At 46.4% G+C, this 25,982-nt stretch overlaps 1 protein-coding gene across 1 annotated transcript in view; it reads left to right on the top strand.

Moving 5' to 3' along the window:
* LOC134909673 (cyclic GMP-AMP synthase-like) overlaps positions 1 to 25,982 on the top strand; it is a 139,637-nt gene that overhangs the window by 37,561 nt on the left and 76,094 nt on the right. Inside the window, exon 2 of the mRNA XM_063916813.1 lies at positions 20,126 to 20,348. Coding sequence (XP_063772883.1) covers positions 20,126 to 20,348 — 223 coding nt within the window. The remainder of the gene's footprint in view (positions 1 to 20,125; positions 20,349 to 25,982) is intronic.

Genomic DNA, 25,982 nt, shown 5'->3' with positions numbered 1-25,982 from the left:
TCACTCCTCCACGATAAATGAGTCATTCAAAATCAAACATGAAGTCTCATGTGAAAGTAAGGGGGTGATATACCTACTGAGATGCCCGTGTGGGCTAGAATATATAGGCAGAACCATCAGACCATTAAAAAATAGGATATATGAACATATAAGAAACACCAAAATTGGATATGAGAACCACAGCGTATCAAAACATTACAAAGAAGTACATGAGGCAAATCCCACCACTTTGTTCTTCATAGCAATAGAGAAACCACTCAGAAATTGGAGAGGTGGAGATTTCAATAAAACATTGGATAGGAACGAATTAAAATGGATCTTTAATCTCAAAACCATGGCACCGAAAGGTCTCAACATTGACTTTAATAACAGCATACTAGCCAAATATTTACTACAGGTTGGAGCACACTATCAGACATTGGAAAACCAGACACCCATATCCACTTATACAGAGACATGAATACATATGTAAATGTGATATGTTTGTAGAAAATGATATCTTTACTTAACCGTAGAGCTACTATTCATGTATGTTGATACATATGACCAAGAAACCACTATCTATATATGGGACATACACATTGTCATCAAACACCATACCATAAAAGTAAAAAAGTCTGGCACACTACTGTTTGAAATGAACAGATGCACTAAGTGAAGCAGTTCCATGGAAACATCAATCACCCATTTGGAACCACACCCACCACAACATCAATCACCCATTTAGAACCACACCCACCGCATCCGATTGGTCAGAAAGACCAATAAAAGAACCCCATGGGACAGCACTCTGAATCCTTGAAGAAGGCCATTTGCGGCCGAAACGCGTTGGAAACAGATCCATGCAAACACCTCAAGCCTGCCAGCACATCACCGCAAACTACATCCACAAGACTCCTCGCGGCCGGCGAGTGGAGCGGCCATTGAGACCGCACAGGACATAGGAAGAAGCGGAGCGTTGCGGCAACGCAACTTCCGGTTGTTCAGTGCGGCTTCCGGCGGGACCCGGCAGCCTAGCAGCAGAGCCAGGAAGGCTTCCAGCTCTGTCTGCTGAGGAGCACCACTGGGGACGGATACAGCGGAAACAGCGCAAGCGGCCACATCGTCACTCACCACAGAGTGAACAAAGAGAACTAAACATCACATCGTGAGGGTAAGTTGCACCTGGCAGGCCGGGACGCCGGCCTCCCAGAACACGACCTCCACCTACGATCAATTATTGACAAAGAACCGCCTCTGGGCACACTGCTTAGACTCACACTGAGGGGAAAGGAAATCCCTTCAGATAAAGACTGACTCTCATATATCTGGAACAAAGATACTCCTTTTCTCATAAGACTTCTCTTTAGGATATTCATTACACGGCAATACCATATTTGATTTCATCTTGTGTTTATTTTCCCTATACATCGGATGTTCACACAATATGCATGTTACTATTTCAAATAAGGGCATTTATGTGTAATCACAATATCATCGATTATATATGAATTATTGTACCATCTGTTATACTAAGCATTGTGACTTATAAAGGTATTTACAGATCATAGAGATACATTATTTCTCACACTCTCTGCTCACTCTACTCTCTCTGTTGGACCTTCGTAGGCAACCCGTCATGGCGCGTCTGCTGAATAACTCTGCAAAGGCCGCTACGTGGTCCTCTTCCCACGCGTTTCTTAGGTTCTATGCCTTTGATATGTTTGCCTCTCAGGATGCAACCTTTGACTGCAATGTCCTCCTTTCATCTTGGAAGTATTCCCTCCCTATTACTGCTTTGGGACATCCCCAAGGTTAACCCTGTGGAGACCATGAAAATAAGAGTTATGGTAAAACTTACCCTCATTAACTCTTTTTCTTCGAGGTCCGTGGAATCTGCAGGGTGCCCACCCTGACGCACCACGTTTCAATGGACACATTAGTGCCGGCGGTGGGGGAAGGGGGGAATCGAGGGCGACTGCAGCCAGCACTCATGCAGCCCTGGAAATAACATGCCTACAGGGGGAAGGGTTGCAAAGCGGTGGGGTGTGGGGGACTCTGCAGCCGGAGACCTTCAATGGTGTCCCGGCAGGAAAGTGGGGCGGGACTATGGCTGCAGAGAGGAAAGTTATCTCTTTCCGAAAAAATGTCTTCTCAAAAAGACCAGTTTTTCGGAAGTGTTAATTTTCTCATGCTGGCATAATTAATCATAAAAAAATTGTGAGAGAATGCAATGAGAATGGAAAACTAAAAATTCTCATTGCACAATTTTTTCATGATGAATATGCCCCTTAATGATGGTAAGTTTTACCATAACTCTTCTTATTTATAAAGCCAACATTTTTTGGCAGAGTGAAAATTTAAAGCGGCAAACACATTTAAGATTAAAGTACAAAGGGCTTTATTCTTATCTTAATGGGGTTGATTCAATTCAGCACGCTGTTAATAACATGGGAAAGAGATCCCGCATTTATTCAATTCAGCATGCTGTTATGTAGGAGAATGCTGGTACTCACGCCTTAAACCGGGTGCTTAGTTCCGTGAACCTCTACCCTCCTCCCCTCTGGTGCCTCTGCCTCCTTTCCCACTTGTACCTCTGCCCACTCCTTATTTGTGTCTCTGCATCCCACCACATTTGTGCCTCTGGCCCCTCTCTACTAGTTTCTTTGCAAGCCTCCTTATTTGTGCCTCAGTATCCCTCCCCACTTCTGCTTCTGGCCCATTTACACCTATGCCCCTGCCTCCCTCCTCAACTGTACCTCTACCTCCCTCCCCACTGGTACCTCTGCCCCCTCCCCTGTGCCCCTATGTTCCGTCCCACTTGTACATCTGCCCCCTCCTTATCTATGCTTTTGCATCCCTCTACACTTCTGCCTCTGGGCCCTTCCCAACTATGACTCTGCATCCCCCCCCCCCTCCCCCCTCCCACTTGTGCCTCTTTTCCACCTGTGCCGGCTGTGCAGCCATGAAAGAGAAAAGGGTCTCAAAGCAGTGCCTGATAGAGCAAGTGTAGCAACAGTTCTGTAATATGCAGTACTATGGATGCATCAGAGCAGTGACGTGCGGTGAGGTCACTGGTTGGGGAGGCACTGGCAGCTAACAAGCCCCCCCCCCCCCCCCCCCTGAAAAAAAAAAAAGCGTGGTCCCCTGACACATCAGTAAAACCAGCACTAGGCAGAACCAGCCAGGGGGAGTAATGCCATAGCAGGGGAGACACTCAGTGTGGGGTCCCCCTGCCATAACATTAATCATCCCCCCGAGCCAGTCAGCCCAGGGTTGGAATTCTTCGGAAAGTGGGAACCCCAAAAAATAAAAATGGGGTCCCCCCTCCCGAGCAATAACCAGCACTGGGCTGATAGCCCAGTGCTATGCCCCGCACCCCTGGTGGCGGTGGGTGCGGGGTTCATTGTATGTTAATATTGTTCTTTACAGGTGGCCTATAGGTCCCAGCAAGCCTGCCCCAGCATGCTGGCACTTGGAGAACCACAAGTGCCAGCATGCCTGGACATAAAGGGCCCGCTGGCACCTGTAGTCCACCTGTAAAGAAAACATTAAAATAAAACACCACACGTCTTAAAAATAAGTTTTATTAAACTGGATCTTCACCTGGGGGCGGCAGCCTTTAAGCTCTTTTGCGTGGCCGCCGCCTTCCCAGGGCTTCCTGCGTCTTCACCTGGGGGGCGCCACATCCCCAGGGCTTCCAGCGTCTTCACCCGGTGGGCGGCGGCTGCTAAGCTCTTTTGCATAGCCGCCGCCCATCCAGGACTTCCGGCAGCTTCTTTCTTCAGGAGCTCTTCACAGCTCCTCCTCCGCCGTCGGACTGACGCTCCTCTGCCTCGCGCTGACTTATATAAGTCAGCCGGAGGGGGCGGGGCGATGACGCGGCGAGCCGTGATTGGCTCGTGGCGGCCATCTTGAATTTAAAAAATGACGCTGAGGTGCCATTTTTGAAACTGGTACCGCTCCGCTGCCAAACTCTGCAGGCTAAAGGTAAACTTCCGCAACCCGCTGCCCGCACCACCGCCGCCCGCACCACAGCCGCATCCAGCCGCTCGCACCTCCTCCGCCAGCGTCGCCCACACAGTGATTGACAGCGGATCCAGTGACGGATCCGCTGGCCAATCACTGTGGCCTCACTGACAGGGACGTGCTTTCATAGGTTGAAAGCACGTCCCTGTATGAAAGCGGCACCTCTAATGGTGCCGCTTTCCCATATATTTTCAATGGGCTTTTACTGCCCATGGCTAGTCCCCGCCCGTGCCCGCCCCCCCGCCCCCATACCTTTCCCCAGTGACAACGGGAGGCACCACGATCGGTGCCTCCCAAACACTTAAAGAGAGGAGCAATGATAAGAATAATATTAAGAGGATACATATGACAAAGAATATGTGTCATATGCATCTTCTTTGTATTATCTTAATCATTAATGACAGGGGAGGCACTGCCTCCCCTGACTGCACGTCCCTGCATCAGAGTACCCAGTAGGAGGAAGAACCTGGAGCGTCTCAGGGAAGCCCTAACCAGGAAGGGAGTTAGTATGTCTTGCACACCCCATACACCCTGTGTATGCCTATATTGTACTGTATTATAACTCCTGTTATGTAGCGCAATGTTCTAATCCAGAATGGTATTACTATAAGTGCTGAATATGCGCAGTGGCGGCATATCAAATAGAATTGAATTGAATTCCCATTACATTTCCCATTTATTATCCAGCAAAAGAGCGTCTTTATAGACAACTTATGATTATGATTATTATTATTATAATTATTATTATTATTATTATTATTATTATTATTTTTTGCCTAATCTGCTGGCCATTCCCACTTTAATTTTCGAAAAGGGTTAGGAAACTGCAGCTGAGGCATGCTCCAAGCATTATGGCTCCACGCTACACCTCTGGCCCTAGGGGAGAATTCAATTGCAGGCGATGTCCATGGAGATGGCCAGACAATTGGCACTTCTCTGATACCATCATTGCCAGTTGTTTCTCGCATTCCTTAGAGCTGCACAGGAAAATGAGTGATGATGGGCTAGCATAATTCTCACAGGTGAGCTCAGCAGAGTTTCATAGTTGCACATTGCTGAGAAATGAACCTTCCCACCACCACCAGCCTCCAGCTCTCAATCTAAACTATCCAATAATTATTGGGAATGGAGTAATGGTTAGCATTACTGCCTCACAGCACTAAGGTCATGGGTTCGATTCCCACTATGGCCCTACCTGTGTGGAGTTTGTATATTCTCCCTGTGCTTGCATGGGTTTCCTCCGGGTACTCCGGTTTCTTCCACTATCCAAAAATATACAGGTAGCTTAATTGACTCCTAACCCTAGCATGAATGTGTGTGTGTGTGTGTGTGTGTGTGTGTGTGTGTGTGTGTGTGTGTGTGTGTGTGTGTGTGTGTGTGTGTGTGTGTGTGTACATGTGGTAGGGAATATAGATCCACTGGGGCAGGGACTGATGTGAATGGCCAAATATTCTCTGTAAAGCGCCTTGTGGAATATGTGTGCGCTATATAAATAACTGGTAATAATAATAACTGGTAATAATAATAACTGGTAATAATCATCCTCCTAGCAAGTAATCAGATTGTGCTATAGCACTCCCCATATTTGTCAATCCTTCAGTATTTTAACTGTACATTTTTTTTTATTTTTTTTTTATATAATAATTTAGTTACAACCAATATATGTACTTGCACATTGTTTGTTTCTAAAGAGATACGGTAGAGGTTGCTGCACTGGGTAATACAGATAATTACAAAAGGAGCAGTATATAGTATATTAAACAGTCCTTAAACCAATAATCCAAGCCAGCTGCACAGTGTGGAAGGATCCCCGCTAAATGTACAAACTGGCAATGTACCCTAAAGGCCCATACACAATAGAAGTCATGAAAGATGTGAAAGATGAACAATTTGAAAGATGAGCAATATCCCTTGAACTTCCCGGAGTCCTAAAAAACGTAATTGAGTGAACACACTGAGTGATTTTGCAAACAATTTGAAAGACGAAAGATCTCCTTGGAATTGGCACCTTATTTACATATTTTAATTTTGGGAAGGCATTTCTGGGTGTGTGGATAGGGCTTTAGGAGGGAATAAATGCCTAGTGTCCATTTTAGCTTTTTGAATTTATGCTAAAAGTGCTGTACTTTGGACCTTTGGCCAACTACCTGTGAGGGCTTCTACATTTAGCTCCCAATACCCCCTATGCCTCCCATTAACACAGCTATACCTCCCAATACCCCCAAACATCCCCTGTACCTCCCATATACACTGCTATACCTCCTAATACTCCCTCTACCTCCCAATTACCATCCATCCTGTAAGGCGCAATCAAAATTTATGCAAATAACAAGGAATTTTGGACTGGATTCATTGAATTGTACACCAATATGTGCCTCTAGAGCAGGCTTTTTCAACCAGTGTGCCATGGCACACTAGTGTGCCGTGACCAGTTGCAGGGTGTGCCCCGGAGCCAGAGCAGCTTCCTGCACCTTCAGAGTGAACTGTTGGTTTGGGCTCTTCTTAGAGGATCAGTCATGCTCCGGCTGTGACCTATGCCTTGAAAATGGTGTGATATCATAGGTCACGGCTGCCGCGTCTCACCACCCAGCCAGCCCACCCTCCTGCTTCCAGTTCCTGACTGCATACACAGCTTTCCTTGCCCACCCACATCCACACCTGCCCGACCGCCCGCTGCTCAGTATTCGCAGAACTCCACTATGAACAACCCCCGCCACTGAGGGACAGGGAGGAGAACAGCTGATAATATTTGTTATTTTATTTCTCCTGTGGGGAACCAAATAATTTCAATAGTATTTATGTGGGGAGAATAAGAATTTATGGATTTATGGGGGGAAGAATGTGAATAATTCATGTGGGGAGCAATAAGATTTATGTGGGGAGAAATGTGATTGATTTATGTGTGGAGCAATAGGATTTATGTAAGGAGCAACATGATTTATGTGGGGAGCAATGTGATTGTTTTTTCTGTGTAGGCCAATGTATGTGTGGATTTTTTTTTTTTTACTGTGAGGGCCAATATGTGTGCTTTGTTTTTTTCTGTGAGGAACTGATGGTGTGCCTTGGCAATTTTAAAATATTGTTCAATGTGCCGCGAGTAAAAAAAAGGTTGAAAATTACTGCTCTAGAGCATGGATTACTCCAACAAATTTAGGCACTCCAGCATATTCACAACTACAGCAAAGTACAGAACATTGATACCGACATAAGTAGGGCCAAGAAAAAGATATTAAATCTGCGGAAAATCTTTTCAAAAGAACACAAGAAATGTAAGAAGTCCCAACATCCGGTAGCTTGAGCAGATGAAGTCCAAAACCAACACTATGGTACTCCAACCATACTCCGGTCATCCTGGATCAAGAACTCACGATAGTGCAGAACATTTTAAGAAATACGTCTTTAAAAACGGCAATTAAAAAATTCACTAATAATAAGCAGGATCACCATGCAGAGCTGACTGTGCACTCATCCATGTGGAGTGAATGCCAGTAGAGGAACTGGGTTTGATGACAGGTGGTGTAGGGGGCCACGCTGCAGATAAATTGAGATGTGACTGGCTTGCAGCAGGATTTGGCGGTGGCGGAATCGACGCAAGCATCGGGAAGTCGCTTTAGGGGTGGTGGCGTGGGCTGGGGCAAGATTGAATGACAGTGCTCTCGGTCAATCGCCTGGCTTGAGCACGTGTCAGTGCATCATACACTATGCATTTGAACAGCCAAAACTAATCTAGGTCTACGCTCTGCAACTCTGAGGCTATGTGCATGCCAAAAATCATTAATTGGTCCGGGAGCTTCTGAAGAACCTGCTGCGCTTGATCCGAAAACTGTTCTGCACATGACGGTACGGAACTGGAAGGTTGCTGATGCCTCTTTGCGGGCCTCTTCCCCTTGCTGGCTGGTTGAGTGGGCAGCGTTTCCAGCACAGTCTCTCCCAGTTCCGTGTACTCAATGGTGGGAGGGTCAGGATCCACATCAGGCAAGACAAACTGAATTTAAAAAAAAGTAGTTAGGTCCAAATAGAAAACGTAACATGTTCTAGGAGGACTGTACATGCAAAAGAAGTGAAAACAGTGGAGAAGCGTGCCATTGAAGAAGTTGACAATATATATCACCAGTGCCACACTTCTCCACTCCACACTTCTCACATTTAACCATGTGTGAAAAACACAAACAAAACAGTGTGTGCCTGGACTGTGTGTGTACTTGTCAGATCCTGATTCCCCGATACCTCGTCTGCGGCGGCCTCAGGGGAGGCAGGCGACACTGAGCACTCTGACCGCTTTGTTGGCTCAGCACTCTGACCGCATCGTTGGCTCTTGATCCAGGGTGGAGAGGAGTACGTCGTAATACTATAGTGTTGGTTTGTAGACATCATCCATCCCGTTTGTAGACACTCCTTGCATTTTTTGTTTTATTTTAAAATGACAGTCCGTATATTTTGGATCTTCTTGACCCATGGGATGTCGGCTTCTGAATTCAGTGCTTTGCTGTAGTCAACAAGTTGTTGGAATGCCTGAACCTTCTTTTGTCTATTGGAGTAATCCTTGGATTTGACTCTCCAGAGGCACTCATTGGCCTGGTACAAGTCCATGAATCCAGTCCAGAATTCCTTGTGGTGTTCCATAATTCTGAAAAGAAGAATGAAAAATAAATAAATACATACGCTCAAACCATAAAACATATCCTCATATACATCTTTAAAATAAAATTTGAAGCGTATAAATTATAATATATTATATATATATATATATATATATATATATATATATATATATACAAGGGCGTAGCTACCATAGGTGCAGGGAGTGCAGTTGCTATGGGCCTAGAGCTAAGAGGGGCCCACCTTACCTTTCAAGGTTAAGTGTTATATACATTTTTTACCATTGGATGGTACATGTAGGCCCCAAGGAGAGTTTGTAAGGGCCTCTAATATATCTAGTCATGCCCCTGGACCTGCTCATTGTATTTGGTATAAAATGAAGGGCATTATAATGTTACATAATATGAACTGGGGGCACTATATGTCAAAATGTGAATAGGGGGTACTATGTTGCATAATGTGTACTGGCAGCCCTACAATGTGACATAACGTGAAGTGGGGAACTACTAGGGTTTATAAAATAAACTAGGGCACTGATATAATATTTGCCCAAACTCCATGGTGGCCCAGTGGGTCATTGGTGGGCAGTGGCACATATGTGTTTTGGGAAACACTGGTGGGGTAGTGGGTGTTTATACTCACAAAAGAAGAGTTTAGTTTTCAGAGTTGTCTTGGAAGCGTGCTGTGGAGGGGCTGCTTCTCGGTCCGCACAGTGCATTAAAATGGTGCCAAGGCGGGTCCGGGAGGAGGTTTGCTTACCATATCATTCACATTGGACATCGGTCGTACCGTACTGTACATGTCAATATGAGCGATGTCACCAGCGAGATTGAGGGAACTGAGCTGCATGCATGGTCGACTGCCAACCTGCTTCAACGAGCACAGGTGCACGCATCGCTCGTCGTTCATTGGGTACACACGAGACGATATGAACGATCAGATCGTTCAATCCCATCATTATCGTGCAAATCTACTGAAAAACTCGTCTAGTGTATACGGGCCTTAAGAGTAAAAGATATAAGTTTGAAGTACAAAATAAAAGTAGACTTTTGCAGTGGCACTTTTATAAATATAAAAATTTTACTTTTAAGTAAATATGTAAAAATAGAGAAACAGATATGAACATAAAAAAATATAGTTTACGTCACGTAAATCATTAGGTATCCCATAGAACAGAGGTTCTCAAACTCGGTCCTCGGGGGCACACACAGTGCATGTTTTGCAGGTCTCCTCACAGAATCGCAAGTGAAATAATTAGCTCCACCTGTGGACCTTTTAAAATGTGTCAGTGAGTAATTAATACACCTGTGCACCTGCTGGGTTACCTGCAAAACATGCACTGTGTGGGCCCCCGAGGACCGAGTTTGAGAACCTCTGCCATAGAACATATAACTATGGGGCCCATTTTATGTAAAAAAAAAAATGTTGATTACTCCCTGAAAACACCCGTTATCAGGGGTAACCGCAAATATTTAGTGTCACCTAAATGTATGAAGGAGGGATCGTAGCTGATATTTCTATTATCTGCTGTGATACCTCCATTCCCGACTACAGCTGCATCCCCAATGGTTTCTGTGGTGCGTGCAATGCTGCCAGATCTACCATTCTGGAGACTGGCCCAGGCAGCTAACGCCATCTAAAGATGCCGTTAACCTGTTGTAGCCTATGGGCTACATTTCATAAGGTCCCCAGAACCTTCCCCAGCAATAGCAACCGCACATGTTTAGTAGTTCCTTTCGGAGCCCCTCTCCGTTTTTGGTCCTGCCTCATACCTCTGACCTACTTATCCACATATTGCAATGAGATCTTGGGTGCTAACATCACTCCCAGGTCACATTTTGTGATGATTGATAAATGGTCCTCTATCTGAGCCAAATAATTCAGGTGCTTTGTGTCAGTGCATATATGCAGAGAGAATCAAACTGTTTATTGAGTATGCAAAGGATTTATAAACATGAAATGTATCCCATAGGTCAGTGGTTCTCAAACTGTGTGCCGTGGCATCCTGGGGTGCCACAAGACACTTGCTGGGGTGCCTCGGGTTGGTGGTCCAGGACCAATTAAAATTATTTATGGTCTATGTAATAGGCAAAACCAGTGCTAGTGGCTGCCAATCATAAAGTATGTGGACAGAGAAGTAAATCCTGTTCCTCACCACATAAAATTTCTCAATAAGAAACCTTTATCCTAGGGGTGCCGTGAAAAAAATTCTGATACTCTAGGGTGCCGTGATTCCAAAAAGTTTGTGAACCGCTGCCATAGGGCATATGGATGGCTCTCCTGCAAACAATTGAGACACCCTACTTCTGCACAGAAACTTTATAAATTGATGGCAAACAATCATGAATACAATCCACAATATACAGTATACAGTAAAATTTGTAATTAAGTAGAATTCATTTTTACAATAGCCGAAATGATAAATACCACAGGGTCTGAAAGCAGCCATGTCCAAAGATCCTCAACTACCTACACAGGAGGCCATACTCAGATGGAAAAACTGCACTTGCCATAAGGCTGGTGCAAGTTTCCACTATCATGAATATATTGTGGGTAGGGAGGCCAATCCCGGGCCGTTTTTTCAATCCCGGGATTCGGGATTGAAAAACGGTCAAGCCCGGGATTGCAGTAGGGACCAGTGAAGGTTGTAGGGAGCAGCGCTGGAGGGAGGGTGTAGGTAATGGTGCGGGAGGTAGGGAGGGTGTAGGTAGTGGTGCGGGAGGTAGGGAGGGTGTAGGTAGCGGTGCAGGAGGTAGGGAGGGGGTAGGCAGCAGTGCGGGAGGGTGGGTGTAGGTAGTGGTGCTGGAGGGAGGATGTAGGTAGCGGCGCGGAAGCGTTGGTAGCGGCGCGAGAGGGAGGGTGGGTGTAAGTAATGACACTTACTATTAGGCGGGCGGCCGCGGCAGCCATGGACTCACTGAACGCGGGAGCATTTCAAATGAAGCGCCGGCCGCCAGCCAACTAGAGCTGGCTGACCGGCAGCCAATCAGGGAAGCGGTCGCAGCAGTGGCTCCTGATTGGCTGCCGCTGCTGCGGCAGCTTCCCTGATTGGCTGCCGAGCCGCCAGCTCTGATTGGCTGGCGGCCGGCGCTACATTTGAAGTGCTGCCGCGTTCAGCTTGTCCATGGCTGCCGCGGCCGCCCGCCTAATAGTAAGTGTCATTACTTACACCCACCCTCCCGCACATGCGCACTGTAATCCCTTGAATCCCGGGATTGGAAGCTCCAATCCCGGGATTCAAGTCCCGGCATTTTTGGGCCCAAATCCCGGGATCCCGCCGATCCCGATCCCGGGATTGTCCTCCCTAATTGTGGGGGGTTTGTCCGGTTACTGTATGTCTGTAATATGTATTTCTATGATAATTTCTATTATATTTTTGTAGTTTGAATGAAATGCATAATATATGTAGGAATAATATGTCAGCCCAACAGGATAAACCATTTAAAAAATAGACAATCCACTGCATGAAGTAAGGGCATTCCTGTGGTTATTTAAGGCAGAATGAGAGAGATTGGGGCATAGAAACTAGAGATGAGCGGGTTCGGTTTCTCTGAATCCGAACCCGCCAGAACTTCATGTTTTTTTTCACGGGTCCGAGCGACTCGGATCTTCCCGCCTTGCTCGGTTAACCCGAGCGCGCCCGAACGTCATCATGACGCTGTCGGATTCTCGCGAGGCTCGGATTCTATCGCGAGACTCGGATTCTATATAAGGAGCCGCGCGTCGCCGCCATTTTCACACGTGCATTGAGATTGATAGGGAGAGGACGTGGCTGGCGTCCTCTCCGTTTAGAATAGATTAGAGAGACACTTGATTTACTAATTTTGGGGAGCATTAGGAGTACTCAGTACAGTGCAGAGTTTTGCTGATAGTGACCAGTGACCACCAGTTTTATTTATAATCCGTTCTCTGCCTGAAAAAAGCGATACACAGCACACAGTGACTCAGTCACATACCATATCTGTGTGCACTGCTCAGGCTCAGGCCAGTGTGCTGCATCATCTATTATCTATATATAATATTATATATATCTGTCTGACTGCTCAGCTCACACAGCTTATAATTGTGGGGGAGACTGGGGAGCACTACTGCAGTGCCAGTTATAGGTTATAGCAGGAGCCAGGAGTACATAATATATTATATAGTGAGTGACCACCAGACACACAGTGCAGTTTATTTAATATATCCGTTCTCTGCCTGAAAAAAGCGATACACACAGTGACTCAGTCAGTCACATACCATATCTGTGTGCACTGCTCAGGCTCAGGCCAGTGTGCTGCATCATCTATATATATTATATATCTGTCTGACTGCTCAGCTCACACAGCTTATAATTGTGGGGGAGACTGGGGAGCACTACTGCAGTGCCAGTTATAGGTTATAGCAGGAGCCAGGAGTACATAATATTATATTAAAATTAAACAGTGCACACTTTTGCTGCAGGAGTGCCACTGCCAGTGTGACTAGTGACCAGTGACCTGACCACCAGTATATATAATATTAGTAGTATACTATCTCTTTATCAACCAGTCTATATTAGCAGCAGACACAGTACAGTGCGGTAGTTCACGGCTGTGGCTACCTCTGTGTCGGCACTCGGCAGCCCGTCCATAATTGTATATACCACCTAACCGTGGTTTTTTTTTCTTTCTTTATACATACATACTAGTTACGAGTATACTATCTCTTTATCAACCAGTCTATATATTAGCAGCAGACACAGTACAGTGCGGTAGTTCACGGCTGTGGCTACCTCTGTGTCGGCACTCGGCAGCCCGTCCATAATTGTATATACCACCTAACCGTGGTTTTTTTTTCTTTCTTTATACATACATACTAGTTACGAGTATACTATCTCTTTATCAACCAGTCTATATATTAGCAGCAGACACAGTACAGTGCGGTAGTTCACGGCTGTGGCTACCTCTGTGTCGGCACTCGGCAGCCCGTCCATAATTGTATATACCACCTAACCGTGGTTTTTTTTTCTTTCTTTATACATACATACTAGTTACGAGTATACTATCTCTTTATCAACCAGTCTATATATTAGCAGCAGACCCAGTACAGTGCGGTAGTTCACGGCTGTGGCTACCTCTGTGTCGGCACTCGGCAGCCCGTCCATAATTGTATATACCACCTAACCGTGGTTTTTTTTTCTTTCTTTATACATACATACTAGTTACGAGTATACTATCTCTTTATCAACCAGTCTATATATTAGCAGCAGACACAGTACAGTGCGGTAGTTCACGGCTGTGGCTACCTCTGTGTCGGCACTCGGCAGCCCGTCCATAATTGTATATACCACCTAACCGTGGTTTTTTTTTCTTTCTTTATACATACATACTAGTTACGAGTATACTATCTCTTTATCAACCAGTCTATATATTAGCAGCAGACACAGTACAGTGCGGTAGTTCACGGCTGTGGCTACCTCTGTGTCGGCACTCGGCAGCCCGTCCATAATTGTATACTAGTATCCAATCCATCCATCTCCATTGTTTACCTGAGGTGCCTTTTAGTTGTGCCTATTAAAATATGGAGAACAAAAATGTTGAGGTTCCAAAATTAGGGAAAGATCAAGATCCACTTCCACCTCGTGCTGAAGCTGCTGCCACTAGTCATGGCCGAGACGATGAAATGCCAGCAACGTCGTCTGCCAAGGCCGATGCCCAATGTCATAGTACAGAGCATGTCAAATCCAAAACACCAAATATCAGTAAAAAAAGGACTCCAAAACCTAAAATAAAATTGTCGGAGGAGAAGCGTAAACTTGCCAATATGCCATTTACCACACGGAGTGGCAAGGAACGGCTGAGGCCCTGGCCTATGTTCATGGCTAGTGGTTCAGCTTCACATGAGGATGGAAGCACTCAGCCTCTCGCTAGAAAAATGAAAAGACTCAAGCTGGCAAAAGCAGCACAGCAAAGAACTGTGCATTCTTCGAAATCCCAAATCCACAAGGAGAGTCCAATTGTGTCGGTTGCGATGCCTGACCTTCCCAACACTGGACGTGAAGAGCATGCGCCTTCCACCATTTGCACGCCCCCTGCAAGTGCTGGAAGGAGCACCCGCAGTCCAGTTCCTGATAGTCAGATTGAAGATGTCAGTGTTGAAGTACACCAGGATGAGGAGGATATGGGTGTTGCTGGCGCTGGGGAGGAAATTGACCAGGAGGATTCTGATGGTGAGGTGGTTTGTTTAAGTCAGGCACCCGGGGAGACACCTGTTGTCCGTGGGAGGAATATGGCCGTTGACATGCCAGGTGAAAATACCAAAAAAATCAGCTCTTCGGTGTGGAGGTATTTCACCAGAAATGCGGACAACAGGTGTCAAGCCGTGTGTTCCCTTTGTCAAGCTGTAATAAGTAGGGGTAAGGACGTTAACCACCTCGGAACATCCTCCCTTATACGTCACCTGCAGCGCATTCATAATAAGTCAGTGACAAGTTCAAAAACTTTGGGTGACAGCGGAAGCAGTCCACTGACCAGTAAATCCCTTCCTCTTGTAACCAAGCTCACGCAAACCACCCCACCAACTCCCTCAGTGTCAATTTCCTCCTTCCCCAGGAATGCCAATAGTCCTGCAGGCCATGTCACTGGCAATTCTGACGAGTCCTCTCCTGCCTGGGATTCCTCCGATGCATCCTTGCGTGTAACGCCTACTGCTGCTGGCGCTGCTGTTGTTGCCGCTGGGAGTCGATGGTCATCCCAGAGGGGAAGTCGTAAGCCCACTTGTACTACTTCCAGTAAGCAATTGACTGTTCAACAGTCCTTTGCGAGGAAGATGAAATATCACAGCAGTCATCCTACTGCAAAGCGGATAACTGAGTCCTTGACAACTATGTTGGTGTTAGACGTGCGTCCGGTATCCGCCGTTAGTTCACAGGGAACTAGACAATTTATTGAGGCAGTGTGCCCCCGTTACCAAATACCATCTAGGTTCCACTTCTCTAGGCAGGCGATACCGAGAATGTACACGGACATCAGAAAAAGACTCACCAGTGTCCTAAAAAATGCAGTTGTACCCAATGTCCACTTAACCACGGACATGTGGACAAGTGGAGCAGGGCAGGGTCAGGACTATATGACTGTGACAGCCCACTGGGTAGATGTATGGACTCCCGCCGCAAGAACAGCAGCGGCGGCACCAGTAGCAGCATCTCGCAAACGCCAACTCTTTCCTAGGCAGGCTACGCTTTGTATCACCGCTTTCCAGAATACGCACACAGCTGAAAACCTCTTACGGCAACTGAGGAAGATCATCGCGGAATGGCTTACCCCAATTGGACTCTCCTGTGGATTTGTGGCATCGGACAACGCCAGCAATATTGTGTGTGCATTAAATATGGGCAAATTCCAGCACGTCCCATGTTTTGCACATACCTTGAATTTGGTGGTGCAGAATTTTAAAAAAAACGACAGGGGCGTGCAAGAGATGCTGTCGGTGGCCAGAAAAATTGCGGGACACTTTCGGCGTACAGGCACCACGTACAGAAGACTGGAGCACCACCAAAAACTACTGAACCTGCCCTGCCATCATCTGAAGCAAGAAGTGGTAACGAGGTGGAATTCAACCCTCTATATGCTTCAGAGGTTGGAGGAGCAGCAAAAGGCCATTCAAGCCTATACAATTGAGCACGATATAGTAGGTGGAATGCACCTGTCTCAAGTGCAGTGGAGAATGATTTCAACGTTGTGCAAGGTTCTGATGCCCTTTGAACTTGCCACACGTGAAGTCAGTTCAGACACTGCCAGCCTGAGTCAGGTCATTCCCCTCATCAGGCTTTTGCAGAAGAAGCTGGAGGCATTGAAGAAGGAGCTAAAAGGGAGCGATTCCGCTAGGCATGTGGGACTTGTGGATGCAGCCCTTAATTCGCTTAACAAGGATTCACGGGTGGTCAATCTGTTGAAATCAGAGCACTACATTTTGGCCACCGTGCTCGATCCTAGATTTAAAGCCTACCTTGGATCTCTCTTTCCGGCAGACACAGGTCTGCTGGGGTTGAAAGACCTGCTGGTGACAAAATTGTCAAGTCAAGCGGAACGCGACCTGTCAACATCTCCTCCTTCACATTCTCCCGCAACTGGGGGTGCGAGGAAAAGGCTCAGAATTCCGAGCCCACCCGCTGGCGGTGATGCAGGGCAGTCTGGAGCGACTGCTGATGCTGACATCTGGTCCGGACTGAAGGACCTGACAACGATTACGGACATGTCGTCTACTGTCACTGCATATGATTCTCTCAACATTGATAGAATGGTGGAGGATTATATGAGTGACCGCATCCAAGTAGGCACGTCACACAGTCCGTACTTATACTGGCAGGAAAAAGAGGCAATTTGGAGGCCCTTGCACAAACTGGCTTTATTCTACCTAAGTTGCCCTCCCACAAGTGTGTACTCCGAAAGAGTGTTTAGTGCCGCCGCTCACCTTGTCAGCAATCGGCGTACGAGGTTACATCCAGAAAATGTGGAGAAGATGATGTTCATTAAAATGAATTATAATCAATTCCTCCGCGGAGACATTGACCAGCAGCAATTGCCTCCACAAAGTACACAGGGAGCTGAGATGGTGGATTCCAGTGGGGACGAATTGATAATCTGTGAGGAGGGGGATGTACACGGTGATATATCGGAGGGTGAAGATGAGGTGGACATCTTGCCTCTGTAGAGCCAGTTTGTGCAAGGAGAGATTAATTGCTTCTTTTTTGGGGGGGGTCCAAACCAACCCGTCATATCAGTCACAGTCGTGTGGCAGACCCTGTCACTGAAATGATGGGTTGGTTAAAGTGTGCATGTCCTGTTTTGTTTATACAACATAAGGGTGGGTGGGAGGGCCCAAGGACAATTCCATCTTGCACCTCTTTTTTCTTTTCTTTTTCTTTGCATCATGTGCTGATTGGGGAGGGTTTTTTGGAAGGGACATCCTGCGTGACACTGCAGTGCCACTCCTAGATGGGCCCGGTGTTTGTGTCGGCCACTAGGGTCGCTAATCTTACTCACACAGTCAGCTACCTCATTGCGCCTCTTTTTTTCTTTGCGTCATGTGCTGTTTGGGGAGGGTTTTTTGGAAGGGACATCCTGCGTGACACTGCAGTGCCACTCCTAGATGGGCCCGGTGTTTGTGTCGGCCACTAGGGTCGCTAATCTTACTCACACAGCTACCTCATTGCGCCTCTTTTTTTCTTTGCGTCATGTGCTGTTTGGGGAGGGTTTTTTGGAAGGGACATCCTGCGTGACACTGCAGTGCCACTCCTAGATGGGCCCGGTGTTTGTGTCGGCCACTAGGGTCGCTAATCTTACTCACACAGCTACCTCATTGCGCCTCTTTTTTTCTTTGCGTCATGTGCTGTTTGGGGAGGGTTTTTTGGAAGGGCCATCCTGCGTGACACTGCAGTGCCACTCCTAGATGGGCCCGGTGTTTGTGTCGGCCACTAGGGTCGCTAATCTTACTCACACAGCTACCTCATTGCGCCTCTTTTTTTCTTTGCGTCATGTGCTGTTTGGGGAGGGTTTTTTGGAAGGGCCATCCTGCGTGACACTGCAGTGCCACTCCTAGATGGGCCCGGTGTTTGTGTCGGCCACTAGGGTCGCTTATCTTACTCACACAGCGACCTCGGTGCAAATTTTAGGACTAAAAATAATATTGTGAGGTGTGAGGTATTCAGAATAGACTGAAAATGAGTGTAAATTATGGTTTTTGAGGTTAATAATACTTTGGGATCAAAATGACCCCCAAATTATATGATTTAAGCTGTTTTTTAGTGTTTTTTGAAAAAAACACCCGAATCCAAAACACACCCGAATCCGACAAAAAAAATTCGGTGAGGTTTTGCCAAAACGCGTTCGAACCCAAAACACGGCCGCGGAACCGAACCCAAAACCAAAACACAAAACCCGAAAAATTTCAGGCGCTCATCTCTAATAGAAACCCCATCCCCCCATCCTGGATTTCTTAACATTTTCTGTATTAGGATCAGTGGCGTAACTACTGCCCCCGCAGCCCTCGCGGTGGCTTGGAGGCGCAGTGCTGCGGGGGTGCCGCCACTGATTTAGCGCAGATTGACATGCGGACGAGCGTCCGCATGTCAATCTGCTGTCTTCTCTCCCTCCTTCCCTCCGCTGCTGTGGGGGTAAAGGTAGAGGCAGTGAGTGACAGGGAGAGGCAGAGGGGATCTCTGTGGAAAAAAGATCAATGTATATTTGGCTGCAGAGTATGTGTGTGTGTGTGTGTGTGTGTGTGTGTGTGTGTGTGTGTGTGTGTGTGTGTGTGTGTGTGAGACATGGAGAGGGAAAGAGGGGGGAGAGAAGGGAAAGAGTGAGAGGGATGAGAGTGAGCGAGGGGGGAGGTAGAGAGAGAGAAGGGAATGAGAGATGTAGAGGAAGGGAGAGCGAGAGGGTGGATGAGGGAAAGAGAGAGAGATGGGTGAGGAAGGAAAGAGAGCTGGAAGGAGAGAAAGGACAGTGAGCGGCGGGAGAGAGAGAGAGAGGGGAGAGAGACGAGGGAAGAGAACAAGGGGAGAGAGGGGAGGGAGATAGAAGGGAGAGAATGTGAGAGTGAGGGAAAGAGTGAGAGAAGAGAGGGGAAAGAGGAGAAGAGAGAGAGGGTAAAGAGAAGAGGGGGGAGGGACAGAGATGGGAGAGGGAGAGAGGCGAAAAGAGGGGGAGAATGTGAGGTGTGAGAGAGGGGATAGTGAGGGAAAGGGGGAGAGAGCGTTGGTGCGAGTGTGTAGGATAGTGGTGTCTCAATCCCCATTTGCTCTCTTACATCAGTCACAGAGAGTCCTTCTATTTGTCCCCGGCTCCCCATCATAAAGACTGCAGCGCTCGGGAGGGATGTGTTGGCTACCCATTGTCCCTTGGAGGCGCCATGGTTCCTGGTGTTTGTGATATACACACTGGCATGGTCTCCTGTCTTCTATGCCTGGCAAGACTTCCGGCTCTTGTGAAAGGTGGTATGTCGGACGGCCATCTATTACTGTAGCGGGTGATCGTCGTTTCTTAAATGAAATTTGTACAAAATTTCTCCTAAACGACAGGATGGGCAAGTGCCTTGGTGCCCTGCTCCTGAATCCGCTATTGTCCATTTCACATGTACACAAACACATACACAGTAGGTATTATTATGTTGGGAGCCAGTTTACCTAACTATACTTTGGGAGTGTGTGAGGAAACTGGAGTACCTGGAGGAAACCCAACCAAGCAAGCATGGGGAGAATATACAAACTCCATACAGTTAAGGCCAAGATAGGAATTAAACCCAATATCGCAGTGCTGTGAGGCAGTAATGCTAACTATTACACCATCTATGCTAAAATAAAAAGGGGTCACTCATTTAATGCAGTAGGTTGTATAGTTTATTAAATGGTAGTCCTTGTAGGGTGAGCAAGCCCTTAGCAGTGATGGAGTTAATTCAGGGAGAGTCAGATAATATGCTCATATTTACTGTGTAGAAATATTTAAAAAAAACTGAGCAGTTATAAGAAAGCTAAATAGTTCTCCTATCCTTTCTTTAGATTTCAAACCCAAATGAATTTGATATCATGGTGAAAGTACCAATCCAAAAAAAAGGCCAAAGATTTGCATTGACTGAATTTGACAAGACTGGTGCTTTTTACACACTGACATGTAAACGAAGTACAGTAGATTTTTTGAAAGACTACACAGATGATGATGGAAAGATTTTATCTCAAAAAGTAATTTCTCGGTTTAGAAAATGTATTAAAGCTGTAATCTCAGGTAAGCCTCAGCAGATGTTTATTTGTGAAATGTGTATATTTTTTAAAGGTACCTATTGTAACATAAAATGCAGATTGGTGACAGTCAGATATAGGGATAATGGTGTTACAGCAGTGGAAGGCTGCCAATTGTTGGTCTTGGATGGGGGTTTGGTGCAAATAGAAGTACAGTAATTGGCTCAGGGGTGTTTTAAGAAAGGGGGGGACCCGCGTGCAGCCACCGTCACGGGCCTCCTCCTCTCTGGCAGCTAGTAGACTCTGGCTTAAAGCAAGAGCCTACTGCGCATGCGCAGGTCTCCGGGAACATGGCACCTGTGCCTTGTTTCCGGGGACACCTCCAGTGCGCATGTGCAAATTACTCGGAAATGGCTGCAGCGGCCATATTCTAAGTGATTTATGCCCGTACTGCAGAGCCGCCGCTGCGGGACTCCGGAGGGGTAAGTATACTCTATGGGTGCGGTGTGGGCCCCCCCGCACACACTGCACCCATTATAGAAACGCCTATGAATTGGCTCATGGTACTGAATTTACATATTTAAAAGAATAAGCTATTATGAGGAGGAATCTAGATATTGATTGACATTAAGAACTGATGATTTTGCACAGCTATGGGAGTGAGGTTTGCGAGGTAAAAAAACCTTGTTTACCTCACTCCCAATTTTGGATTACCGCGGGTATGCGTGCTCCCAATAGCCAATAAAAAAATAATAGTCCTGGGGTTTTCAGCGGTGCGTAAAAATAAAAAAAATTATACTCGCCTCTCGGGGATCACCGCAGCTCATGGTGGTCTCCCCTCCATCTTCCGACTGGGAAGGGGGCTGCTGGGAGTCCCGGGGAATGCTGGGAGGCTTCGGAGATGCTTGGCAGGTGCAAGGGCTGCTGGAAGATGTAATTCTCCCATTGGCTGGCTCCGGGGAAGGGGAATTTCACATTTCTCGCCAGCACTTGATTCTGCCCCTATAAATTTCCTTCTTGCAGTGGAGAGATGATTACTTGTATCAATTTTATAGATTCCAATAACCTCTCAGTACTGGCTCTAATCTATAAACAGAAAAGTGTCCTCCGTCATATTTTTTGTCCCTACCCTGAGTTCCAGTCAGATATGATGTTATGGGATCAATCCAGTTAGGTGTGAATTGCTAGATGTTTCATTACACTCGCAGACATTCTCACAAATGCTCGCTACCAATAATTATCCAATCCAATTAAAAATGCCAATTCGCGGTAATCTGAGTTGTCCAAGGGGCTCTGCAAGGTGTCCAGACATTTTACCTTAAAATAAGGAATTTCCCAACCATCTCTCAACTTCATTGTGAGGTGGTTTACTCTGCCTGGTTCAGTGAGAGATTCTAATTGGATTGGAAAATGTGAATTTGCAGAGATAATGGCAACTTGCTTCTCACACCTAATTTGATTGACCCCTGTGTATATTAAACTAAAAGACCCTTATACAGTGCCTTGCTAAAGTATTCACCCCCCCTTTGCATTTTTCATGTTTTGTTTCCTCACAACCTGGAATTAAAATGGATTGTTTGAAGGTTTGCCTCATTTCATTCACAGAACATGCCTACAATTTTGAAGATGGTTTTTTTTTTTTTCATTGTGAAGCAAACAACAAATAGGACAAAATAACAGAAATCTTCAGCATGCATAACTATTCACCCCCTAAAGTCAGTACTTTGTAGAGCCACCTTTTGCGGCAATTACAGCTGCAAGTCGCTTTGGATAAGAGTCTATGAGCTTGCCACATCTTGCCACTGGGGTTTTTGCCCATTCCTCAAGGCAAAATTGCTCCAGCTCCTTCATCTTGGATGGTTTCCGCTTGTGAACAGCAATCTTCAAGTCTGACCACAGATTCTCAATGGGATTGAGATCTGGGCTTTAACTAGGCCATTCCAACACATTTAAATGTTTCCCCTTAAACCACTCGAGTGTTGCTTTAGCAGTGTGCTTCGGGTCATTGTCCTGCTGGAAGGTGAACCTCCGTCCCAGTCTTAAATCACAGGCAGACTGAAACAGGTTTTGGTCAAGAATATCTCTGTATTTAGCACCAGCCATCTTTCCCTCGCCTTGAAACAGTTTACTAGTCCCAGCTGCTGAAAAACATCCCCACAGCATGATGCTGCCACCACCATATTTCATTTTGAGGATGGTGTTCTAGGGGTGATGGGATGTGTTGGGTTTGCGCCAGACATAGCGTTTTCCTTGGAGGCCGAAAAGTAAAATTTTAGTCTCATTTGATCAGAGCACCTTCCTCCATACATTTGGTGAGTCGTCCACATTCCTTTTGGCAAACTCAAAACGTGTCTTCTTATTTTTACACGAAGTAATGGCTTTTTTCTGGCCACTCTTCCATAAAGCCCAGCTCTATGGAGTGTATAGCTTATTGTGGTCACATGCGCCAGTCTCTGCTGTGGAACTCTGCAGCTCCTTCAGGGTTACCTTTGGTCTCTGTGCTGCCTCTCTGATTAATGCCCACCTTGCCTGGTCTGTGAGTTTTCGTGGCCAGCCCTCTCTTGGCAGGTTTGTTGTAGTACCATGTTCTTTCCATTTGAAGGTGATGGATTTGATGGTGCTCCGGGGATCATCAAAGATTTGGATATTTTTTTATAACCCAACGCTGACTTGTACTTCTCAACAACTTTGTCCCTGACTTGTTTGGAGAGCTCCTTGGTCTTCATGGTGTGACGCCTCTTGCTTAGTGGTGTTGCAGCCTCTGGGGCCAGAAAAGGTGTGTTTATTATACTGACAGATTATGTGACACTTAGATTGCCCACAGGTGGACTTCATTTCACTAATTATGTGACTTCTGAAGGTAAATGGTTGCACCAGAACTTTTGAGGGGCTTCATAGCAAAAGGGGTGAATACATATGCACATGCCAATTTTCTAATTTTTATTTATAAAAATAATTTTTTATATAAAATTTTTACTTCACCAACTTAGACTGTTTTGTGCAGATCTATCACATAAGTCAGATAAAAAAAAATTAAATTACAGATCGTAATGCAACAAAATAGGTAAAAAGCCAAGGGGGTGAATACTTTAGCAAGGCCTTGTAAATACAGCCAACAGAGATATGAATTTGACTTCAAATATACGCATCTACGCTGTTCCTTTGGAATGAAGGAGTTGCCTCTATTTTCTACATTGTTTTACTTATATGTTCCGCATTGTGCTCCCTAGAAGTTCTGTATTGTGCTTTCCTTTTGGTTTGTATTTTCTTTACTGCGCTTTTCACTAGATCCCCCATATTTTCTTTATGCTCCACACATCTCCCCCTACACCATTTTTTTTATTGTATCATTGTCTTTATATTATATTAATTTAAATAATGTGCTCTATGCCCTTAATGACACACCACATTTGTAGTTCTTATAATGTACCCCTACATTATATTCATCATTGTGCTTCCCATCCCACATTTGTGTTGCCACCCTATCCCCTGCGCCTACATCCCACACTGCTGAGCTCCCCTTTCCCCATCCCACTCTGTCTATGCTCCCCTTCTCACTCCATGTCGATCCCAGATTTGTGCTTCCATGAACCACCTCCTCACCTGATGGTGCCCCCAGTTATTACTTACAATGCTAGAAAGGTGCACGGGATATCCTCTGGCTTCTATTCCCTGCTCACTGTCAGGACTGTGGTTTTTGTGAACCCGGTGTTAGTGAAGTCTGTGCGGGCGACTGGAGGACTATGTGAATATTAGGCTGGTCTGTAGGAATCAGTGAGAAGAAGGAGCAATACCTGACCGGGGATCGAACCCAGGCCTCTCAAAGGAAGCCGTATCCTGACCACTGGATCACCAGGGACTTTGATAGCAGGATGATGAATGTATAGGTGAGATTGAACTGGATATAGTGTCACAGGAGTAGGTGCTTATGTACTCAAGGTTACTGGTGAGATAGTAAGATGGACTGGTTACTGGTGAGACTGAGACCCGGACTGGTTACCGGTGAGACTGGGACGCAACTGTAATCCGGGCTGGTACCGGATTAGCAGGAAATGCAACTGAAAGTAGAACGATGACTGTGGCTGTGACTTTAGGACGAGGCTGAAGAACACTGTGGCTGTGACTTTAAGATGAGATGGTAGAATACTGCAGCTGTGGCTTTAAGAGGAGACTGTGGAATACTGCGACCGTGACTTTAAGATGAAACTGTAGAAATACTGGATATCAATGGTAACACAACTGTAATCCAGACTGGGTAGCAAAGGAGCAGAGTTATACAGGAACCGCAATACAAGTGTTACTTTTAGGGAGCTCAGCTTCTAAGCTCACACTGAGCTGTGTGTGACATGAGGAACTGGCAGAGTTTCCAACTCAAGTCTCCTGACTTATACTTCCTGGTCCTTGGTGATTGGTGAGCAGTGTCAGGTGATTCAGAGAGTCTCAGGCTGGCACAGGATTGGACAGCTCTGGGTCAGGTGAACAGTCACTGTCATGTGAGTACTCTAGACTAGGCTGTGATGTGGAGTGAAGCCTGAACTTCTGCAAACAAACAGGATGCTGGCTTTTAGGCCTAAACCTCAGATTGCTGAATTCAGACTCACACAGAAGATTAATCACCACAGGTGGAGCTCGTTATCTCTTACCTTCCAGGCAGAGAACTCAGGACTCAGGAAACTCATGGTAATGGCAAGCTGTTTATCCCAGTGAGCAGAAAAGACACAGGATTCAGGGCAGATGGCAGGGGTAAGTCACCCTTCGGTGCTGCAGCTCCATCACCTCCCAAGCGGCGTCGCATACTCCCGCGGCTCAGTTCCTGGGTGCTTGCGGCGGAGATGCTACAGCTTTAGGCACATGGTTGCAGATGCTTTTCTGGTTCACGTGGCTGCTTCAGGGAGGCGGTAAGAGGGTCCCCCAGGCAGGATCCGCCACTAAATCGCATTCCTGATTGCAGTCTAGGGAGACGGACTACGACTCTGGCGTGGACACTGTCACCGAGCAGGGACCCCACTATATCCGCCAGGGCATAGGAGTGCAAGTCGGGTGTACTAACGCCCCTATTGATAAGGCTTCATATTACCGGTGGTGAGGTCCAGTATAGGGGAGTCAGCGCTTGACCTGTAGTATCTCCCTGGCCGAGGACGACATCTACTGCAGATTTTCCCGCCCTGGATCTTCCGCACACTCTCCCAGTGCCTGACTGAGACGCTGGGTGCAATCTTAGGAGTATTGCTGCTGCTAGTCTCTGGGACTGCAGGGCAAGGTCTCCCTTGTAAAGCTGCCTGTATACAGCGCTGTGACTTTACAATGTCTCTATACAGACAGCGTTAGTTAAGAAAAAGTGTAGAAAATATAGAATATATTGTCCGAGTATTCTGATATATACCTCCGGTCTAGGACTGCGCTGTGTTTTATATATATATACATATATAGAATCCACGTACTGCGGGCGGCACTCACAGGGCTTGTCTGGGAATAAACAATTACCCCACACAGGTCTGATCAACGTTTCAATTTAATTCATCGTCTTCAGGATCTATCAAACAACAAACATCAAAGACAAACATTTATAACTCACCCAGTGAAGTCTTCTCCTCCTCCGTTGCCGCGCGCCGGGTGCCCTTCGGGGGCCCGATGACATCACCGCCTGCCGTCCAGCGTCTGCGTCACTTCCCTCCCGGAC

Source organism: Pseudophryne corroboree, chromosome 4, assembly GCF_028390025.1.
Source record: "Pseudophryne corroboree isolate aPseCor3 chromosome 4, aPseCor3.hap2, whole genome shotgun sequence".
Lineage (NCBI taxonomy): Eukaryota > Metazoa > Chordata > Amphibia > Anura > Myobatrachidae > Pseudophryne > Pseudophryne corroboree.
The sequence above is the reverse complement of the archived record's forward strand: the minus strand, read 5'-3'. Positions and strand labels throughout refer to the sequence as shown.